At 41.7% G+C, this 16,722-nt stretch overlaps 1 protein-coding gene across 6 annotated transcripts in view; it reads left to right on the top strand.

Annotated features, from left to right (window-relative positions):
* LOC137652253 (mitochondrial ribosome-associated GTPase 2-like) overlaps positions 1-16,722 on the top strand; it is a 67,771-nt gene that overhangs the window by 7,810 nt on the left and 43,239 nt on the right. For all 6 annotated transcript variants that reach the window (XM_068385509.1, XM_068385512.1, XM_068385513.1 and 3 more), the window contains exons 2-4: positions 8,700-8,999; positions 11,639-11,785; positions 13,288-13,404. In XM_068385509.1, the coding sequence (XP_068241610.1) occupies positions 8,745-8,999; positions 11,639-11,785; positions 13,288-13,404 (519 nt within the window). In that variant the 5' untranslated portion in view covers positions 8,700-8,744. The remainder of the gene's footprint in view (positions 1-8,699; positions 9,000-11,638; positions 11,786-13,287; positions 13,405-16,722) is intronic.

Genomic DNA, 16,722 nt, shown 5'->3' with positions numbered 1-16,722 from the left:
TTGTCTTCAGTCTTCCGGCATAGAGGCTTAGATCTTTCCAACAATAAAGATCTACAAGATCTCCTTAAGTCTTTTGAGACCTCTAAGGAACGTCGTTTGGCTACTCCTGGATGGAACTTAGACGTGGTCCTAAGGTTCCTCATGTCAGACAGGTTTGAGCCTTTAAATTCAGCCTCCCTGAAGGATCTCACTCTTAAGACTCTTTTCCTGGTGTGCTTGGCCTCGGCTAAAAGAGTCAGTGAGCTTCATGCCTTCAGCAAGAACATCGGTTTTTCGACAGAAAAAGCCACTTGTTCTCTTCAACTTGGTTTCCTGGCCAAGAATGAACTGCCTTCTCGTCCTTGGCCTAAATCTTTTGATATTCCTAGCTTATCAGAGATCGTAGGCAACGAACTAGAGAGAGTATTATGTCCCGTTAGAGCTCTTAAGTTCTATTTAGCTCGTACTAAGCCTTTACGAGGTAAAACTGAAGCGTTATGGTGTTCGGTTAATAAACCATCCTTACCTATGTCAAAGAATGCTTTGTCATATTTTATCAGATTTTTAATACGAGAAGCCCATTCCCACTTGAGTGAGGAAGACCGATCTTTGCTTAAGGTTAAGATGCACGAGATTAGAGCTATAGCAACCTCCGTGGCCTTCAAGCAAAATAGATCTCTGCAAAGTATCATGGACGCGACCTTTTGGAGAAGCAAGTCAGTGTTCGCGTCATTTTACTTGAAAGATGTCCAGACTCTTTACGAGGACTGCTACACACTGGGTCCATTCGTAGCAGCGAGTGCAGTAGTGGGTGAGGGTTCTACCACTACACTTCCCTAATTCCAATATCCTTTTAATCTGTCTCTTGAAATGTTTTTAATATTGTTTTATGGGTTGTTCGGAAGGCTAAGAAGCCTTTCGCATCCTGGTTGATTTGGCGGGTAGTCAAAGTCATTTCTTGAGAGCGCCCAGGTTAGGGGTTTGATGAGGTCCTGTTGTATGGGTTGCAGCCCTTGATACTTCAGCTCCTGGGAGTCTTTCAGCATCCTAAGAGGATCGCTGGGCTCCGTGAGGAAGACAGACTTACAAGGCAGAGTAATCGTCTAAGTCAACTTCCTTACCAGGTACCTATATATTTTGGTTTTGTTATATTGATAACTGTCAAAATGAAAAAACTCTTAGCTTATACGCTGTAAACTTAATTAACTCTGGTCTCTACCCACCACCTTGGGTGTGAATCAGCTATTATATATTCACCGGCTAAGTTAAATATTTAAAAATGATATTTTAATTATAAAATAAATTTTTGAATATACTTACCCGGTGAATATATAATTTTAAATATTTAACTTAGCCGGTGAATATATAGCTGCAACTCTGTTGCTCGACAGACAAACTCTACGGAAAAAACTCGCCAGCGATCGCTATACAGGTTGCAGGTGTGCCCAACAGCGCCATCTGTCGACCAGATACCCAGCTCTTATGTAAACAAAGACTCAATTTTCTCTCTGTCGAGGTGTCGACAAGACGTACTTTACTCGCTGTTGCTAAACTGGAGTTTTTCACATCTTATTGGTGAAGTACTATATTCTGGTTCTGAGCTTTCGCTGTGCAGGGTTTTTCTTCAAACAAATCCTTGAACTCTTTTTTGTAACGGATTCATTGTTGATGACTTAGATCGTTTTTGGAATTTTCCCTTGACCAATTCAAAATGGCTGACCCTTCACAAGTTCCCAAATTTAGGAAATGCAATGCTAGGGACTGTTCTAGGCGTCTTCCGAAGGCTTCTATCGACCCTCACACTGTTTGTTCCAATTGTAGGGGTAAAACCTGTCAATTGGAAGATCGGTGTGAGGAGTGCGTGGGCCTTGCGGAATTCGATTTTATCGAATTCGAAAAGTACACACGTAGGCTAGAGAGAGATAGAATTAGGAGAAGTTCTTCTCGATCTATTGATGTATCCTCTCCTCATGCCCCACAACCTATTCCTTCCCCTGTAGTGGTTGTTCCTAACCCCCCTACTAGCACTCAGGAACCATCGATGGCTGACATGATGTGTGCCATCCAGGCTCTGGGTGAGAGAGTTGAGTCCCTTGCAAGTGACCGCAATCAGCTCATGGCGGATGTTAAGGAGCTTAAGTGCCAAAGTGCAGTGGGAAGTGCTAAAGTGCCAAGTGATAGTGTTGTGAACAGTGTTGCGCTTGAGGGTTCGTCTGTTCGTGCCTGTCGTCCTCCTAGTCCGGGACCTCTTGCAAGCTCCCAAGTCCAGGGGAGAAGCAATGTCGTACGACGAATGGATTCGAGAGGCTTTAATCAGCGAACAGACGTTCCCTCCATGGTATCGGGCGTATCTACCTAAGATCGCCCCTACCTACCTAAGACGAGAGAGCCCATTTATACTTCGTCGTCTGAAGGTGTTTCTCGCAAGAAACCTTGGACCAAGGTCTCACGACCTTTAAAACGTAAATCGGTCCCTTCAGCTCAAGTCCAACGTCCCGGTTGTAGTCACTGGGTCAGTTCGGACTCGTTGCCGTCATCTGATGACTGCTCACCGCCTAAGAGAGGCAAAGCGATACCGCTTCAGACCCTAACACCGTCTGTCGCCGCACCTGCTCCCGTAGACCCTAAATGGGCTTTACTGCAAGACATGCAGTCCAAGCTTACGTCTCTAATGCAGGACTTTCATGCGGAGAAGGTTGCTGCCGTACCAGCAGCGAGTGCAGCAACTAGCCTACAACCTTCTAAGCGATCGGTTGTGCGTCCTGTGGACGCTGAGGTAACCTTCTCACGTACACCAGTTGAGAGAGTCCCTCCACCGATGCGTTCCAGTGTGGGCTGCCAGCCGCATGTTGACGTTAAGCGACGCACGGAAGTGGGTGTTGACGTTCTGGACGTTCAACAACCTTCAGAGTTGACTTGTTTTGACGCGGTGCGTCAACCTCCGCAACCCAGTGTGGTTTCCACTGCGCAACCCAGTCAGTCTAGACAGTCTCGGGTAGACGCTGTGCGTCCTCGCGCTACCATGGTTGTTGACAGCTCACAGACTGTGCAGCAGGTCCATGACGTTGCGTCCGGCTCAGTCACGCATGCACCAGTACGACCGGACTCAGCGAACCAGCCGTTACCCACTCCGTTGCCGTTTCCTCATCAGTTCTCGGATGAGGAACTTTCTGATGACGATGTTGCTGCACATCAAGATGAACAACAATCAGAACTGGACGAGCCTAAGTCTACTCAACCCTCTTTGGACTTTAGAAAAGTTTTGGCTATTTTCAAAGAGCTGTTTCCTGACCAGTTTGTTTCTGTGGCTCCTCGTTCTCCGCCTTCAGAGTTTGTCTTAGGCATGCCTTCTACCGCACCTGCCTTTACTAGACTCGTCCTCGCACGCTCGTCCAAGAGAGCTTTGCGGGTGATAGGAGACTGGTTAGAGTCCAAGAAGAGTTTAGGGAAGACAGCATTTGCTTTTCCCCCTGCTAGACTCTCTTCTAGATCGAGCGTCTGGTATGCCACGGGAGAAGTTCTCGGCTTGGGAGTTCCTACCTCTGCCCAGGGCGACTTCTCAAGTCTTGTAGACTCTCCCCGCCGCCTTGCCATGAGACGCTCAAAGATTTTTTGGTCATCATCGGACCTGGACCATCTTATGAAAGGAATCTTTAGGGCTTTTGAAGTCTTTAACTTCTTAGACTGGTGCCTAGGAGCCCTAAGCAGGAAGATCTCTTCGACAGATAAAGAGACTTCTTTGCTCATCATGTCCTGCATGGACAAGGCCGTCCGTGATGGGTCCAATGAGCTTGCTGCCTCATTTGTGTCCGGAGTCCTGAAAAAGCGAGAATCTCTCTGCTCATTCCTTTCTGCTGGAGTTACACCGTGCCAGAGATCTGAGCTTCTCTTTGCTCCTCTTTCCAAGTGCCTGTTTCCAGAAGTCCTGATAAAGGAAATAGCCGCTTCGTTAGTGCAGAAGGACACTCACGATCTTGTTGCGTCTTCAGCTCGCAAAGCTCCCCCTTTGCCTACATTATCAGCTAGACCGAGGATGGACACTCCAGCGTCTCGCTTTATTCCGCCCTTTCGTGGCAGAGCCTCCAGCAGAGGAGGTGCTCGTGCCGAAGGGAAGCGAGGGAAGAGGAAAGGATCCAAGTCCTCTAAGGGCAGAGTCTGACTGCCCGCAACTTCAGACAGCAGTGGGAGCCAGACTCAAGAACTTCTGGCAAGCCTGGGAGAAGAGAGGCGCAGATGCACAATCTGTGAAGTGGCTCAGAGAGGGGTACAAGATCCCGTTTGTACGAAAACCCCCTCTAGCGACGTCTCCCATCGATCTCTCTCCCAGGTACAGAGAGGAAGAAAAGAGACAAGCCCTGAAACTGGAAGTGTCTCTTTTGCTAAAGAAGGGAGCGGTGGTCAAGGTCTCGGACCTTCAATCACCGGGATTCTACAACCGTCTCTTCTTGGTTTCAAAGAAGACAGGAGGGTGGAGGCCGGTGCTAGACGTCAGTGCTCTGAATGTCTTTGTCACAAAGACGAAGTTCTCCATGGAGACCACAAAGTCAGTCTTAGCAGCGGTCAGAAGGAAAGACTGGATGGTCTCCCTAGACCTAAGGGACGCCTACTTCCACGTCCCCATCCACTCAGACTCCCAACCTTTTCTGAGATTCGTTTTCGAAAAGGTGGTCTACCAGTTTCGGGCCCTGTGCTTTAGCCTAAGCACAGCTCCTCTCGTGTTTACGAGGCTGATGAGGAATGTAGCCAAATTCCTCCATTTATCGGACATCCGAGCCTCCCTTTATTTGGACGACTGGCTTCTCAGAGCCTCTTCCAGTCGTCGCTGTCTGAAGGATCTCAAGTGGACTCTAGATCTGACCAAGGAATTGGGACTCCTAGTCAATTTGGAAAAGTCGCAACTGGTCCCATCCCAAAATATTGTGTATTTAGGGATGGAGATTCACAGTCAAGCTTTTCGGGCTTTTCCGTCGGCCCCCAGAATAAGTCAAGCCCTGTTATTCATCCAGAACATGCTGAAGAAGGAACGCTGCTCAGTCAGGCTGTGGATGAGTCTGGTAGGGACGCTATCATCCCTGGAACAATTTGTGTCATTAGGAAGACTACACCTCCGTCCGCTTCAATACCATCTAGCTTTTCATTGGAAAAAGGACAAGACGTTAGAAGCGGTCTCGATCCCGATTTCCGAAAAGATGAAGTCTTGTCTGACTTGGTGGAAGGACAATATCAACTTGAGAGAGGGTCTTCCCCTGGCTGTTCAGACTCCCAACCACGTTCTCTTCTCGGACGCATCGGACGTGGGCTGGGGCGCGACATTAGACGGTCGGGAATGCTCAGGACTGTGGAACTCGAGTCAGAGGAACATGCATATTAACTGCAAGGAGCTGTTGGCAGTACATCTGGCCTTGAAAAGCTTCAAGTCTCTCCTTCGAGGCAAAGTGGTGGAAGTGAACTCAGACAACACCACTGCCTTGGCGTACATCTCCAAGCAAGGAGGGACCCACTCACTGACGTTGTACGAGATCGCAAGGGACCTCCTCATCTGGTCAAAAGGTCAAGACATCTCACTAGTAACGAGGTTCATCCAAGGCAACTTGAATGTCATAGCAGATTGTCTCAGTCGGAAAGGGCAAGTAATTCCAACAGAATGGACCCTCCACAAGGATGTGTGCAAGAGATTTTGGGCCACTTGGGGCCAGCCAACCATAGATCTCTTTGCAACTTCGCTGACCAAGAGGCTTCCAATCTATTGCTCCCCAGTCCCGGACCCAGCAGCAATACATATAGATGCCTTTCTCCTAGATTGGTCACATCTAGATCTCTACGCATTCCCACCGTTCAAGATTGTCAACAAGGTACTGCAGAAGTTCGCCTCTCACGAAGGGACAAGATTGACGCTAGTTGCTCCCCTCTGGCCCGCGAGAGAATGGTTCACCGAGGTACTTCGATGGTTAGTAGACGTTCCCAGAAGTCTTCCCCTAAGGGTGGACCTTCTACGTCAGCCACACGTAAAGAAGGTACACCTAAGCCTCCTCGCTCTTCGTCTGACTGCCTTCAGACTATCGAAAGACTCGAGAGCTAGAGGCTTTTCGAAGGAGGCAGCCAGTGGGATTGCCAGAGCAAGGAGAGCATCCACCATTAGACTCTACCAATCGAAGTGGGAAGTCTTCCGAGACTGGTGCAAGTCAGTTTCTGTATCCTCGACCAGTACCTCTGTAGCTCAAATAGCTGACTTTCTCTTATACCTGAGAAAAGGACGATCCCTTTCAGCTCCCACTATCAAGGGCTACAGAAGCATGTTGGCATCGGTCTTCCGGCATAGAGGCTTAGATCTTTCCAACAATAAAGATCTTCAAGACCTCCTTAAGTCTTTTGAGACCACTAAGGAGCGTCGTTTGGTTACACCTGGTTGGAATTTAGACGTGGTACTAAGATTCCTCATGTCAGACAGGTTTGAGCCGCTACAATCAGCCTCCTTGAAAGATCTCACTCTAAAGACACTTTTCCTAGTATGCTTAGCATCAGCTAAAAGAGTCAGTGAGATTCATGCCTTCAGCAAGAACATCGGATTTTCATCAGAAAAAGCCACATGTTCGCTACAACTTGGTTTTCTAGCCAAAAATGAGCTGCCTTCTCGACCTTGGCCTAAATCGTTCGATATTCCCAGCTTATCGGAGATTGTAGGCAATGAACTAGAAAGAGTCTTATGCCCTGTGAGAGCTCTTAAGTTCTATTTAAAGCGCACTAAACCTTTACGAGGCCAATCTGAAGCTTTATGGTGTTCAGTTAAGAAACCATCTTTGCCTATGTCAAAGAATGCTTTATCCTACTTTATCAGACTGTTAATACGAGAAGCTCATTCACATCTGAGTGAGGAAGACCAAGCTTTGCTTAAGGTGAAGACGCACGAAGTTAGAGCTGTTGCAACTTCCGTGGCCTTTAAGCAAAATAGATCTCTGCGAAGTATAATGGACGCAACCTATTGGAGAAGCAAGTCAGTGTTTGCGTCTTTTTATCTAAAGGATGTCCAGTCTCTTTACGAGGACTGCTACACACTGGGACCATTCGTAGCAGCGAGTGCAGTAGTGGGTGAGGGCTCAACCACTACAATTCCCTAATTCCATAACCTTTTAATCTTTCTCTTGAAATGTTTTTAATGTTGTTTTTATGGGTTGTCCGGAAGGCTAAGAAGCCTTTCGCATCCTGGTTGATTTGGCGGGTGGTCAAAGTCATTTCTTGAGAGCGCCTAGATTAGGGGTTTTGCTGAGGTCCTGTTGTATGGGTTGCAACCCTTGATACTTCAGCTCCTAGGGGTCGATCAGCATCCTAAGAGGATCGCGAGGCTCCGTAAGGAAGACGTACTTAAAAGGCAGAGTAATTGTTCAAGTCGACTTCCTTACCAGGTACCTATTTATTTTGTTTTTGTTATTTTGATAACTTATAAATGAAATAAAAAAACTCTTAGCTCATAAAATGTAAACATATATTACTGGTCTCTACCCACCATCCTGGGTGTGAATCAGCTATATATTCACCGGCTAAGTTAAATATTTAAAAATGTTATTTTAATTATAAAATAAATTTTTGAATATACTTACCCGGTGAATATATAAATTAAATGACCCTCCCTTCCTCCCCAATAGAGACGCAGTGGGACGAGGAGAAAATTGAGTCTTTGTTTACATAAGAGCTGGGTAACTGGTCGACAGATGGCGCTGTTGGGCACACCCGCAACCTGTATAGCGATCGCTGGCGAGTTTTTTCCGTAGAGTTTGTCTGTCGAGCAACAGAGTTGCAGCTATATATTCACCGGGTAAGTATATTCAAAAATTTATTTTATAATTAAAATAACATATTAAAAGACCCTCCCTTCCTCCCCAATAGAGACGCAGCGGGACGAGAAGAATTGAAGGGTTTGTTTACATGCAAGAGTGGTATCTGGCCGACAGTTGGCGCTGGTGGGCACACCCGCAACCTTCATAGCGATCGCTCGCGAGTTTTTTTAGTGTGTTTTCTGTCGAGCCGCAGAGTTGCAGCTATTATATATTCACCGGGTAAGTATATTCAAAAATTTATTTTATAATTAAAATATCATATTTCAATTGTTCATTACTTTTCTTGTAGTTTATTTCATTACTGTATTTCCTTTAATCATTGAGCTATTTTTTCCTGTTGGAGCATTTGGGTTTATAGAATCTTGCATTTCCAACTAGGGTTGTAGCTTAGCTAGTAATAATAATGAAATGACTCAGATTTGTATGGTTAGGAAAAATACAAATTACTTAGAAAATTTAGGATTTCATTAATTCATCCATCCAGACCAACCCAACATCAATAAACTTATCGGAATATAGCATTCTCATTAACTCTTTAAGCTTAGCTACCCTGGGTAAGCTTGCTTTGGTTGGCAGAGGTTGTAAGGATTGAATTTTTCCTCACACTGGAGCCTTGAGTCTTCACTTTGCACATGATATTGAGCCATCTAAACAGGTTGTCGTATTTGATGAATTTGCACATTTGCCTTGAAAAATTGCAGTTCTACAGTAGACTAAGTTGATAAGAGAGGGTTATTTTAGTTTGAAGAATTGTCTCCACAACCATTTAGTGTAGTTTGTAATTATAGTGTATTGCATTCATTTGTAAAAATAAGGTGTACCTGTGAAAAATACCATGTACTGTAGTTTGCTCCTTCATCATTCAATCTAATTTTATTTTAATTTCAGGTGAATGCAGTCAAGGTGGAAAGTTACTGATTGACCAGCTTCATTATGCAGTTGCCTATCAGAATATTGTTTCTTAAAAGTTCACGATTAGTAATTCAAAGTTACTGTCATTCAGCAGAGGCAAAACTTATTAGAAACTACAGTGTTATTGGAGGTGTCTCATCAGCTGTGGTTACAAAATGCAGTACCTGGAAAGATCTGGCAAAGACTTTTCTTGAGAAAGCTACAAATAATCCAGATAGTTTAGAAAACAAGTATATACCTATGAAAAGTAGCAAAGGAAAGTCAAAAGCATCAGAGGTAACATTGGCTTATTTTTTATTTTACTTTACCATAACATATCATTTTACATATACAGTACCAGTTTTGCAGTTTACAGCTCCCTTTGGACACACTTATAGAAGTACAACAGCATTTTCGCATGGTCTGGCATATATCTAAGTAGGGCATGGCGTCTAGTCATGGTTTCCACTGATTCCTTTAAATCTTTAGGAAGTAGTCAACACTTTGCCTACTTTCTTCATATATTTTTATATATTTCTAAGGATTTTTTTTTATTGACTCCCTTTCATTTAATTGTTTGCATAAGGATTATCTTTGACATACTGTACTAGAATGTCAAGAGATTCTTTAATTTTTTTCTTTACTTAGATTTACATCATTGCATAAGTGCATTCCTTTTAGGCTAGAAGTGCTGTAAATGTCTTTTTCAAGTCAATTTCTGTAATAGCACAATTTTCCCTGTAAACAAACCCTTTTCATCATTATTGTCTACATTGGAATTTTATTATTAGAATTCTGCTTTTCTCAGTGTTTTGTTGAATGTTATTAATGACTGCATTCTGACATAGTATTTGTGTTATGATTATTATTTTCTCTTTTTCTTTTTATGATATCAATCATATAAGCTTGCCACTGAAAAGTTTGATAGCTGCATATGTTTGTAAGAGCCAGTCTTAATTATGTTATGACATCTTTCAGCAGTAAGTGGTTTGATCTTTCTAGTTCATTGACTGGCTAGTTGAGGTGTGTGGAAGGGGGTAACATTGTATACTTTACAAGCAGAACCGCTTACTTGTTATTCTGCATTTATCAATTCAAAGTGTTTATTGCTGCTGTGGTCAAGAAATTCAACATTGGATGTGAAACTTTATCGTCCTTTAATTGTTCCTTCGCGAAATATAAACCATCTTCCTTTAAAAGGGAGATGTTTTACCACCAGTTGGACACAGTCATTAGAATTGCTTAACAAATGGTTAAATGACCGGTGGAAGGAGCAGGCAAAAGTCCTACCCACCACCAGCAGGAGTAACCTCACTTTTGTTTCAGCTATAAACGAATACAGTACTAATGTACTGCTTGCTCCCTTATCAAAATTTGTCGTTTTCTTTTTCTTTCAGGAAGTGCATGCCTTTTGTTGTTAATGATTGATGTGAATAAGCATGATATTCGTACATGCCCGGGAAGGGTGGTATCAGTAACCGGTTCATGAATTAACCTTCTGTAGATCCACACTCCCTCTGCATTTCTTGTAGGGGTTATAGTTGTTTGAAATTATTCCCTTGTTCCGAGTGCTGGCTTGTTATCTCCTGTGCAGTGGTAGGCGTATGCCCTGAAGGGGAAGAAGAGTGTTAAAGCCTTTGCTGCTATCTGTCTTGGCAATGCCTTAGAAGACTCCAAAAAATTCTTTTGCTGTTTTGGTCTCCTCAGTGGGTATGTCGGCTGCCATTGGTTTGTCTAAGTGGATTGTGTGTCAGGAGCAAGGAGACTTCACATCTGCATCAACTGGCTTTTTAGGTTTTGGTTGTGTGTGGGGTACTCCCAGTGTTTGCCGCACGCTTCGGAAGTTGATAGCTCTTTGTCTGTCTTTCATGCACTGCTGATGATGAGTTTGACCTAAGGAAGTCTTGGTCTTCCTTAAGTCTTTCAGGTAGGCCTTCTATGACTTTGTTGAGGGAGTCTGTAGCTAAGACTACACATCCCCTTGTTCCTCAAGTGGCAGTGTTCCCCATGGTGACATCAGTGGGGAAGAGCATGGTGGTGCCCCCAGTATCAGGGACTCCAGTGGTATCCTCCCCCCCCCATCCCAAGAGGACTGTCAAGGCTCGGGGAGTGATAACTGTGCTGGCGGAAATAGTTCCAGCACAAGGAGGTGACAAGCCTCAGGGAGTGATAACTGTGCTGGCGGAAATTGTTCCAGCACAAGGAGGTGACAAGCCTCAGGGATTGATAACTGCTGGCGGAAATAGTTCCAGCACAAGGAGGTATCAAGCCTGAATTTGGGTGTAAGTCGGCTTGGAACCGTAAATGTTTATTGCCCCAGTGCCTGAGGTTAACCCATTCTCTTACTGAATAAATTTCTCTTCCACTGATATATAATTTTAAATATTTTATAAAATTTTCTTAAACATAAATAATTAAAGAAAGATAAAAAAATGGTAATTTTTGATGAAAAATACATTCATCGATGATGAAGGGAGTAGAAAAATCTGATGTAAATTATGTCCAGAGGCCCTCAAAGGGTTAATTTCCATGTGTAGAGAATGAAGTTCTGTACTGTACATTATTGCTGTAACAGATATTTTTGTGAATATAGCATACAGTTATTATAGGATGTTCAGTACTACTATATCTTAATTTAAATCAACAGATGATTAAAAGTCTAGAACATGACTCTTCTCAAGACCTTCAATCCAATAAACAACTAAATTTTAAGAAATTTTTATATATTGGTTAGGAAGCAATTTTAAGAACAAATCCTATGGAGCAGTCTTGTGAGAGAGAGTTTTTTTAAATCAGTGGTTTCATTATGGCACTTTTAATAACACTGAAGGGTCTTTTAACAAAGTTTTATACCACAAAGAAAACTATTGAAAACTTTTAAAATTAAATTGACAATTTTCTATGTCAAAAAGTTTTTTATTTTTCTTATTTTACAGGTACGACATATTGTTGATTATCGTAAAATTCGCGCTGTTGGAGGTAACGGCGGTGATGGTTGCATATCTTTTTTAAGTGTTTTTAAAGTTGAGAAAGCTGGTCCAGATGGAGGTGATGGGGGTAATGGTGGTCATGTTGTATTTCAGGTACAGTAAATTATTTGACTTCCCACATTGAATGAAAATTATTTATCCGTATAGTATATATATATATATATATATATATATATATATATATATATATATATATATATATATATATATATTAAGGTTTCCTGTAGTTCAGGATATGACAATTGAAATAAGCCTGTATTCCAATATATTTTTTTAATGTCCTTTGATTACCTTGCACTTATACTCTTGCTACTGATTAAGAAATGTATATTCCTCTTTGGAAACCTTTTCTTATTAGTTTTTATTTTATTTGGAGGTCTGCATATGATTGCCTGTTGTCTGCTGAAAGAATAACTAATAACACAATCTGTGTGTCATATCCCAATATAAATGCTGAGAAATAAACAAAACCATTGGTATGGCTTATTGCATTAATCTGCTGATATGTTGAAAAGTAGGCTGGAATCTACTGATTATTGTGAATTAGTCGTTATGTCTGAACCTTCAGAAGTTGCATGTTGACAGTCTAGGTAGTGATTTTTGGTTGTAGTGATATTGAACAAAATATATTCAAGAAACACTTCACTAATGAAGAAAATACACCTAGTGGACAAAATTTAACCATTAAACAAAATGTACTTGATATTCAATGAACTTATGGTAAATTGTAAACAACAAATGGTCATCTACCTAGTCAACAAAATTTACTTGGAGGAAGAATAATAATGGACTTCATCATATCTATATCCCATGCCAGCTGAATCAAGCAAAATGGAGAATTAGGTTCTTTGCTATGGTAACAGTGATGTTTTACTTCATTTAAAGTTATAAATTTTGAACTTACTAAAAGGATTCTTTTCCTTTACTTGATCCCTCATCATTTTAAGATTTCCCAGTTTCATGTTCACCCATACAGTACTTAGAAGATGCATTCTTTAGTAGCCTGGTTTAATATACTGTACATAATCAGTATGGCAAGAAATCCCTCCCACCTAAATGTCTAAGTTAGTTATAATTTTGGTAGAGTTTTGTTAAAACAAAGAAAGATTTAGATTTTTTTTCTTAGAAGAATGCCATAAACTTACAGACAGTGCCTACCACCCTACCCCTTACTTATTTTGTAGTCCTAACACAGGGAGGGAGAATAATGTTCACCTGGCCAAGTTTTGATGCTTTGCTTTCTTTGAAACGTGTGTGAGGAGGTGTTGGACGATGGGATAGGCAATTTTGAATTGATTGGATTATATATATTACATATTGAAAATTAAGTCTTGCTTTTAAAACATTCATTTCTATTTCTATAAATCTTAGACACTACATACCTATAGAATTAATGGGAAAAAAGAAGCTATGTTCTCTTTATATGTGAAAGTTAGGTGAACTTTTGAATTCCTAGTAAAGTACAGTAGATGAAAATTTTAATATACAGTATATTGTACTACGATATGGTATCGTCTTTTGATATGTGTATAATTTATAACTATGCTGTAAGTGTGTTAATGCTTTACAGTACTGTAATTTCAATTTTTTTCCAGGCAAAAGAAGGCATGAGGAGCTTAGCACATGTGAGCTCTTACACTCATGCACCAAATGGGGAACAGGGTAGTCATAAAGATTGTCATGGAAGGAGTGCAGATAATTTGGTGGTTAAGGTAAATCCAAATTTGTTTGCATTTTTGTTACTGTTAATAGGGACTCATAAAAAAGTAGCTTTTTCAATGTTTTTTGATTCATCACAACCTACTCATTGTGATCACTTTCTGGAGTTCTTGTAGTTAATCAATCTTGACAGCAGTAAATGAATGCTACATTACTATTATTATTATTATTATTATTATTATTATTATTATTATTATTATTGTGAGACATCAAAGAGGTGGAGTAGGGGGGGAGGGTGGCTGCTCACCGCACTTTAGTTTTGGGGTGTCTGAATGTGCGTGGATGTAGTATGATAGAGCGTCAAAGATGTGAAAATGGAAGTATGTTTAGGAATAGAAAGATGGATATATTGACTTTGTGTGAGACAAAGATAAAAGGGAAGGGTGAAGTGACTGGTAGAGTATCTGGGATTGAAAGGGGAAGAGCAAGAGGGTTGTGGCTAAATGCTGAGTGAATGGATGACAAGTAAAGTAGTGGAATGGAAGAAGATAATCATCTAGGTTAATGAGGGTAGGGAATGTTGGGCTTTTGTTAGTGCGTATGGGCCAGGTTGTGAGAAAAGAGAAGAAGAGTGGAAGGAATTAGGTGCGTAGAAGGACTGGGTAGAAGGAATTTTGTAGTAGGCATGGGTGACTTAAAGGCTAGAGTAGGTGCTGGAGAGGTAGAAGGTGTCATTGGGAAGTATGGCGTACCAGGTGAAAATGAGAGTGATGAGAGATTGGTAGATATGTGTGTTGAGCAAGAGCTATTAATAAGTTGTAGTTTTTTTTTTCAAAAAGAAAAATGATAATAAGTACATATGGGTAAGATTGGCAAATTGAAGAGTAGTAGAAAGGACTTTATTAGATTATTTGTTTATTACTAGAAGAATGTTTGGAAGATTGAAAGACGTGCATGTGATTAGGGTAATGGATAATGATATGTCTGATCATTTTTTGTTGGAAGGAAAATTAGTTGTAGCAAAACAGTGGGGGATATAAAAGGGGGGGGGTAGTGAAGGTTGAAGAGTTAATAAAACTAGAGGTAAAAAGTGAATATCAAGCAAGGTTGGAAATGCCATATGACAGAGTGAAAGTGAGAGAAACGTAATTTAGAGGATTGGAAGTTAGTAAAGGAAAATTTTGTTTGGATTGCAAATGATGTGTGCGGCAAAAGGATTGTTGGAGGCAGCATGAGGAAGGGTACTGAATGGTGGAATGATGGAGTGAAGATAAAAGTGGAAGAGAAAAAGAGGGCATTTGAAGAATGGCTGCAGAGTAATAGTGTAGAGAAGTATGGAAGATATAGAGAGAAAAATGTGGAAGTAAATCGTAAGGTAGCTGAGGGAAAGAGGGCAGCTGACTGGAGGTGTGGTCAGGGTATGGGTTGTTCATATGAAGAGAATAAGAAGAAGTTTTGGAAAGAAGGGAAGAGATTAAGGAAGGGTGGTTTGAGAATTGAAGAGACAGTGAAAGATGGAAATGGAAGGTTGTTAAAAGGAGAGGAGTCAAGGAAAAGGTGGGCGGAATATTGTGAAAGTTTACTGAATGTTGAGGATAATAGGGAGGCAGATATAATTGCTGTTGCAGGTGTTTAGGTGCCAATGATGGGAGAGGAGAATGAGAGAGAGATTACAAGAGAGGAAGTGAGGAGAGCATTAGATGAAACAAGATTAGGAAAAGCAACTGGTATGGATGGGGTGAGGACTGAGATGTTAATGGAAGTGGGTGTGACTGTACTTGAATGGTTGGCGAGATTGTTTAATATGTGTTTTGTGTTGTCAATGGTACCAGTAGACTGGATGTGTGCGTGTATTGTACCACTGTATAAAGGTAAGGGTGATGTGCATGAGTGTTGTAATTCCAGGGGTATTAGTTTGTTGAGTGTGGTTGGAAAAGTGTATGATAGAGTACTAATTAACAGGATTAAGGATAAAACAGAGAATGCAATCTTAGAAGTACAGGGTGGTTTTAGAAGAGGTAGGGGTTGTATAAATCAGATTTTTAGTTAGGCAGATATGCAACAAATATTTAGTAAAAGGCAAGGAGGTGTATGTTGTGTTTATGGATCTGGAGAAAGAGTATGATAGAGTTGATAGGAAAGCGATATGGAATGTGATGAGGTTAAATGGAATTGGTGAAAGGTTTTTGCAGTCAGTGAAGAGTTTCTACATAGGTAATAAAGCGTGTGTAGTGAGCAAGTGGCTTCCAGTGAGAGAGGGCAGAGAGAAGGATGTGTGATGTTCCCATGGTTATTCAATTTGTTTGTTGATAGAGTGGTGAGAGGTGAATGCCCGAATGCTTGGTCAAAGATTGAAAATAGTAGACGAGAGTGATCATGAATGGGAGGTAAATCAGTTATTGTTTGCGGATGATACTGCACTGATTGTAGACTCGGAAGAGAAGCTTGGTCAATTAGTGACAGAGTTTGGAAATGTTTATGAGAGAAGGAAGTTAAGAGTTAATGTGTGTAAGAGAAAGGTTATGAGGTGCACAAGAAGGAAGGGTGGTGTGAGGTTGAATGTCATGTTGAATGGAGAGTTACTTGATGAAGTAGATCAGTTTAAGTACTTGGGGTCTGTTGTTGCAGAAAATGATGGAGTGGAAGCAGAAGTACATCAGAGAGTGAATGAAGGTTGCAAAGTGTTAGGGGAAGTGAAGGGAGTAGTAAAGAAGAGAGTGTTAGCCATTAATGTAAAGAGAGTTCTGTATGAGAAAGTGATGTATGGATTGGATTTGTGGGGAATGAAAGTGACGGAGAGACAGAAATTGAATGTGTTTGAGATGAAGTGTCTGAGGAGTATGGCTGGTGTATCTCGAGTAGATAGGGTTAGGAACGAAGTAGTTAGGGTGAGAACGGGTGTAAGAATTGAGTTAGCGGCTAGAGTGGATATGAATGTGTTGAGGTGGTTTGGCCATGTTGAGAGAATGGAAAATGGTTGTCTGCTAAAGAAGGTGATGAATGCAAGAGTTGATGGGAGAAGTACAAGAGGAAGGCCAAGGTTTGGGTGGATGGATGGTGTGAAGAAAGCTCTGGGTGATAGGAGGATAGATGTGAGAGAGGCAAGAGAGCATGCTAGAAATAGGAATGAATGGCGAGCGATTGTGACGCAGTTCCGGTAGGCCCTGCTGCTTCCTCCGGTGCCTTAGATGACCGCGGAGGTAGCAGCAGTAGGGGAGTCAGCATTATGAAGCTTCATCTGTGGTGGAAATGGGGGAGGTTGGGCTGTGGCACCCTAGCAGTACCAGCTGAACTCGGTTGAGTCCCTGATTAGGCTGAAGGAACATAGAGAATAGAGGTCCCCTTTTTGTTTTGTTTCATTGTTGGTGTCG

Source organism: Palaemon carinicauda, chromosome 13 (assembly GCF_036898095.1).
Source record: "Palaemon carinicauda isolate YSFRI2023 chromosome 13, ASM3689809v2, whole genome shotgun sequence".
Taxonomy (NCBI): Eukaryota; Metazoa; Arthropoda; class Malacostraca; order Decapoda; family Palaemonidae; genus Palaemon; species Palaemon carinicauda.
This window is presented reverse-complemented; position numbering and strand designations above follow the sequence as displayed.